The 6,199-nt window shown below is 43.1% G+C and overlaps 2 protein-coding genes across 2 annotated transcripts; one reads left to right on the plus strand and one right to left on the minus strand.

The window, feature by feature from the left end:
* The first annotated feature begins 726 nt into the window (after positions 1–726).
* LOC109953548 (stonustoxin subunit beta-like) lies at positions 727–2,351 on the plus strand. Its single transcript, XM_020589025.1, has 3 exons — positions 727–995; positions 1,465–1,511; positions 1,736–2,351. Exons 1-3 carry the CDS (start codon positions 820–822, stop codon positions 2,266–2,268), a joined length of 756 nt encoding a protein of 251 aa, XP_020444681.1. The 5' UTR covers positions 727–819; the 3' UTR covers positions 2,269–2,351.
* A 3,376-nt stretch (positions 2,352–5,727) lies between these two features.
* On the minus strand, positions 5,728–6,196 carry LOC109953547 (histone H2B 1/2-like; the record flags this gene model as incomplete). The annotated part of the gene is made up of 1 exon (XM_020589024.1): positions 5,728–6,196. A coding segment is annotated over one exon (343 nt), but the record flags the coding sequence as incomplete, so codon positions are not given.
* Between the last annotated feature and the right edge of the window lie 3 nt (positions 6,197–6,199).

The following is a 6,199-nucleotide window of genomic DNA, read 5'->3' on the forward strand; positions in this document are numbered from 1 at the left end:
TCCTGCTCTGTTTTCCTCAGTTGTGGGCGGGCGCTGCGGGCGGGCGCTGCGGGCGGCGCTGCAAGGACCGGTCCCATCCAAATGCAGTATAGTACCATTTTAAATTCCTCAGTACCGCGGTACCATACTAGTACCGGTATATCGTGCAACACTAGTTTACACTTTGACTCAGTGAGGTCTCAGCTCAATAACGCACGTGACCGTGGCACGCTGCAAAGAACAGTCAGTTTTGTTTTTATATCGTCTCATCTTTTGGACCCTTTTACATTTGTAATAGATGTAAAAGGTAAAATAAGCATTTAGTTCTATGAAATAATAAACAGTAAATTAAGAACCAAACAATTTCTGGAAAAATGGATGTGCAGTACTTTTGTTAACTTTGGCTGTGCTCCTTATTTAGCCATTTCTGGCCTGGGACCTTTGTCAGGAATAAGTGGTATAGATGATGGATGGATAGCCTGAGACACCGCTGTTAGTTTTATTTAAGGCTACAGTTTATAATTGGTTTTAGTTTTCATCCATTCATACTGTCTTGTTGTCTTTTGATGGGAGTGTTTCTTCCTTGATTCATGCCATGACCACTAGTTATCTAGATGGTAAAATGGGGTGGGTCTCTGTCTTTTTCTGATGGTCTGTTGACTGAAATGTTGAAAATAAAGTGAGTACAAGTGATGAGCTTTGTTTCTGCATTGATCATTTGATCCTGTGCACCTGCAGAAAAGACTGAACAGTGAGCAAGAACTTTGTTTGTGCTACAGTATCAATCACTCCTATTGATACCCCGATCCAACTCGAGCTTAACTGAGATAACACTCGTACATGTGTGGTTTTGTCTCCAGGCTGTCAGGCTGTCTGGTCACAGAGGAAGGCTGTGCTGCTCTGCTCTCAGCTCTGAAATCCAACCCCTCCCATCTCAAAGAGCTGGACCTGAGCTACAATCATCCAGGAGCCTTGGAAAAGAAGCCGTTGTTGGCTGGACTGAAGGACATCGTCAGGTATGGACAATGGGGCAGAGTCTCTGTCACTGTTGGTTCACAGTGGAAAAAAGGTTTGTGATATTTATCTTCTATCATGAATGGAGTCACAAATGTTATGTTCACTGAATGAAAGAGGCTGAACTCTGTGGGGAGGACACAGTGTACGTACCTGGGTGTTGGACAGGCACACATGCTTTCATTATTATTATTTTGTAATTCATCTTCGAGCATCCAGGTGAGTTTTGAATTCATGAGTTAATAATTAGCTTTGTAAGACCAGTGTGAGGTATTCTGTCCCAGTCAGACCAGCGTCGGTGGAGTGGAGCAGTGAACTCCACTGATGAAAGCTAATTTCAGACTACATGAGGAAGTGACTCGGATCGGATGTTTCCACAGAAGTGTGATCAAACCAGACCAGATGTTTTCAGATCTGGGCCACCTACACACTGCTCCTCAGTCCTCACTCGGTCTCTCTTTGTCCCTTCAGGCTGGAACATGGTGGAGAGCAGAGGCTGAAACGTGGTCTGAGGAGGTGTAAGTGTGTGTGTGTGTGTGTGTGTGTTCACTCGGGTCCATCACAACAAGGCAGCACATGTCACAGCTGTTTACATCAGAAGCTTGTGTATCTGCATTCACTTCTCAGTTTGAATGAAGACACAAAAGGATGTCACTGAATTTTATTTGGTGATCAGTTCATAGAGCAACAAATGAACCTGTCAGATGATGAACTGCTGCTGTGTTGTCTGTTTCTCGATTAGGGTACTGTGAAATCACACTGCACCCAGACACAGCACATGGACTCCTCACACTGTCCAACAACAACAGGAGGGTGGCATCCAACAGAAGCAAGCGGAAGCGGGCACATCCTGATCATCCAGATAGGTTTGACTACTGGCACCAGGTGCTGTGTAGAGACGCTCTGACTGGTCGCTGCTACTGGGAGGTAGAGTGGGAAGGAAAGGTTCATATTTCAGTGGCGTACAGGGGGATCAGAAGGAAGGGGCGCAGTTTAGACAGCAGGCTCGGATGTACTGATCAGTCCTGGAGTCTGTCCTGCTCTGATGACGGTTACTCTGTGAGTCACAATAACAAAACAACAGCCCTCCATCCTTCCCCTGCCTCTCACAGAGTAGCAGTGTATGTGGACTGTCTTGATGGCCGTCTGTCCTTCTACTGCGTCTCCCCTGACAAACGGATCCACCTCTACACCTTCAACACCACATTCACTGAGCCTCTCTACCCTGGGTTCTGGGGTGGATCTGGTTTTTCACTGTCTCTGTGCTCCCTGTAGGAGGGAGTTTTAAAGAGCCCATGGCTGCTCATTTAGCTCATTTTCAGCCATTTAATGTTTAATCTTGGGTACCTCTAGATTAGCTTTGCACCCCTCATAACTCCAAATAATCTAATTATTTCAGAATCATAAAACCAAAAGCCCTCTTCCTAAAAATGAAAAGACGCACACAACTCCTGCTGCTGGTGTTGTGTTGCAAGTGGACAGCACAACGAACCGCGACGGCATTAATTATTGTGAATTTGTCCTCCATAGATAGGTAAACAGCGGTATATGTACCAATGAAAAGAGATGTGTAACACTCTAAACAAAGCGGGTAAATGAGAAACCCCATATTTTAACTGGCATAATGCAGACACAGTAACTTCTCCAGCCTTATAACAATTCTCTGTAATGTTACAGTAACAAATCATTAACAGACATTTTGCCAGTATGGTGGGGACATCGGTGGATGTCAAGCAAGCTCAAATGAATGCGCAGCAGCCTGGATATTATGCCCATTGAAGGAGATCCTTAAACTATCACGTAATACTTTGTTTTGGTAGAAAAAAGTGAGAGAGTTTGCAATAAACCCAGTTGCTTCTGCATAGAAAGAGTGAGAGTTTACGATAAACCCAGTTGCTTCTGCATAGAAATGCTAGAACATATGTTCACATTTTTTGAGGTTTAGGTCACATCTAAGATAATTCACTGTTGTAACGTTGTAGATAAGTCAGAAAACAAGGAAAAGCTCCGTGGGCTCTTTAAGTTAAGGATAATAAGGATAATCACCTGTCTTTGGCCAAGTATGTTACACACAAGGAATTTCTCTCCAGTACAGAACCGAGAACTTCTTCTGTGGCTGATGACGTTTAAATTTAATGTGGGCCTAACTGTGAGACAAAAGAATTGACATCATAGACTTATAGAAAATGTTACGAGAAAATGAACGTAAAGCCATTTTCACATCTCACCTGAGATCCTGTCCTCTGTTTGTTGACTGGGACAAAATGACAGACAATCATTTCTTTAAATCATGTTAAAAAATGAATGAATGAATAAAATGATTAACACATGTTGGACTAGTTGCAGCTAATTTATCTTTAATATCTGTGTTGATGCAGTATCAGTTCTGCTGAGGTGGTAAACAGTAAATATTTCTCCTGCTGATTTCAAAGAAGTGAAATGTTTGGACTGATGACTAAACAGCTAAAGTCAGCTGTTACTTACATTTTGGTGCATAATAAAAAGCCTTTGCACTCAAAGATACCTCAAAATTATTTATTCTTAGCTTTGCTGAAATGTTTTTTTTTTTTTTACACACATCAGAACAAACATATTTGAAGTTTCTTTCAGAGTGCGGAGGCTTTTTAAAATTTTGTTTTATTTTTGCAGAGTACACCTGACGTGTACCTTGAGTGCAGCCTTTTTTGAATTGTTTAAAATTGACCCGATGTCTTAATGTCCTTTGGGAGACATTTCCACCTGTTGTAATAAAGTTGTTTAACAAAATGTGTTTGAGCAATGATCAGAAATTAGCTACAGCCATTTAAGCCCTAATGTTTAAAAATGTCTATAGGAGAGGAGTCCAAACAGTTTATGTCCAGGATGTGAGGGGTCTGCATAAATCCTCACTGTTCTCCTTCTGACCCGTGAGAGTGTCCAGGTCCTCCTTGGAGGGCAGGCTGGTACCGATGGTTCTTTTACATTAGCGTAGCACAGAGGAGAAGTCCAGTCTCTCTTCGGGACACAAACTTGTGAGTATACATGACAAATTACTACAACGCCTGCATTTGTAAAGTATAGATAATGAACACAACACACCCTGAATGTAAAATGGAGCCTATATGAAATGAACTGATTTCATTATAAAGACATCACAGCAGCAACGATGTTGCTGAGAGTAATGTCAAATTCACCTGCTGGGATTGTTTTGTATGCGTGTGTTTGTCATTTTAAAACAAATTGCTGTCATGAACAATGTGCCACGTACTGTGCATGACAGCAGTCGTATAGTCGCCGTCCTCTGAGGTCGTTTAGGAGCGACTGAAGCCGCCTCCGCTGGGATTCAGATCAGACCTGTGCGTGAGAAATGAATGTGCAAGTGTGAAATATTCAGGAAGTCCTGCCTGAATGTTTAAGTAGATGTCTGTGATGTTTTTATGGCAACTGAGGACAGAAATAACATCACTGATGGAGGAAACAGCCTGACCAGATCGAGTCTTTTACAAAGGTCATAGTGTTCAGTCCATGTGTATATTGAATAATATGCTATGGTTCTATAGCCAAAGGTTGTGTAGCAGTGGATCCCACCCCCATCCCTCCCTGTGCTGCTGGAAACCACTGTGTTTGTGTCTGTGAGCTGATGTTTGTCCTGTTGTGTCCAAACTGAATATGAATAACAAAACACAGTGTGTTCCTTCAACATTAACGTCCCCACAAATGACATCCAGAGACTAACATTGTGGTGTCCACAGCATCATGTGTGCGAGTCCAGACCCTGGTCCAGCTTATCGCTCTGTGCCATAGACCTCCACTGTTGTCCACCAACAATTAAAGCCACACCGCTGCACTGGGTCCTGAACATGGTCGTCGTTGGCAGAGTCCCTCACAGCCTGAGGACCTTAGTGGAGACTCCCAGTATGCAGGTCGTGTCCAGGTCCTCGAGACAGAGACAGGACGCTCCACTCTGAGAATCACTGACCTGAGAGAGAGCGACTCAGCCCAGTATCGCTTCACATTCAAAACACCAAACTTTGAATTTGGGAACAGTTTACCTGGTACAACTCTGACTGTCACAGGTACTGTGACACTAATGTAAATACACCAGTATAGTACATTTAGAAACATGTTGATAACGATCAATCATCATGAGTTTATTTACTGAATTGTAACTATTACGTTGACATGTTTGTTCATCTAGCATTGATTTTTGTTTTGATGATCAGTGTCTTGTTTTCAGATCCAGCTCTACAGGTGCAAATAACCAGAGTAACAGGTGACACGTATCCCACCTGTGTAGAGCTGAACTCAGATATACGTTGTGCTATAACACTTTGAAATTCATTTATGTGAAATGTATGTGATTCAGAAATATAAAATCTACACACTAATACACACTTTAAATGCAGCCTGGTGTACAAAATAATTTTAATTATATAATTGTGAGTTGTTTTAAACCAACATCTGGTTTTGGTTAAAGCCCTGACTCTCTGGGAGAACATCAAGAGCCCGACAGCATTTCACCTTGTAGTGTCGAACATTGTTCCAAACAGAAATTGAGAGGATGACAAGGTAATGAGGAGCACAAATGAAACCCAATTAAGTTGATGCATTAAAATAATGTGAGCCAAGTTCATCACATTATGCTCCAGTAGTGCATTACTGGATTAGTCTGGTTTAGGTGTGCTTCTCAGAGAATTTAGCCACAAACTGTTACTTTTCATATTTTAATATAACAGACTCATGTCCATCTAAGCCTCAAATCAGAAATATTTAGCACATCATGATCATTAATAAAGCTAGAGTTTTAGGAAACCTACTCTTAGCAGAAAGTGTGTGGCTCTGAAAAGAGCCTTTGGGTTGAAACTTCAGCAGTAGAGTGGTTTACTTGGAGCTGGTGTACTTGGTAACAGCCTTGGTGCCCTCGGACACGGCGTGCTTGGCCAGCTCCCCGGGCAGCAGCAGGCGCACGGCGGTCTGGATCTCCCTGGAGGTGATGGTGGAGCGCTTGTTGTAGTGCGCCAGGCGGGAGGCCTCGGCGGCGATGCGCTCAAAGATGTCGTTGACAAAGGAGTTCATGATGCTCATGGCCTTGGACGAGATGCCGGTGTCAGGGTGGACCTGTTTCAGAACCTTGTACACGTAGATGGCGTAGCTCTCCTTCCTGGTCTTCCTCTTCTTCTTACCGCCTTTGCTGGCGGTTTTTGTCACGGGCTTCCTGGAGGCCCTT

The sequence above is a fragment of the Monopterus albus genome, unplaced genomic scaffold (assembly GCF_001952655.1).
Source record: "Monopterus albus unplaced genomic scaffold, M_albus_1.0 scaffold750.1, whole genome shotgun sequence".
NCBI lineage: Eukaryota > Metazoa > Chordata > Actinopteri > Synbranchiformes > Synbranchidae > Monopterus > Monopterus albus.

Bases quoted from the DNA above. Each gene is read 5' to 3' on its own strand.
- LOC109953548 (XM_020589025.1), top strand. From the start codon at position 820: ATGTGTGGTTTTGTCTCCAGGCTGTCAGGCTGTCTGGTCACAGAGGAA. The intron at 996-1,464 runs GTATGGACAATG...TTGTCCCTTCAG, and splicing joins GGACTGAAGGACATCGTCAG to GCTGGAACATGGTGGAGAGC. The intron at 1,512-1,735 runs GTAAGTGTGTGT...TTTCTCGATTAG, and splicing joins GAAACGTGGTCTGAGGAGGT to GGTACTGTGAAATCACACTG.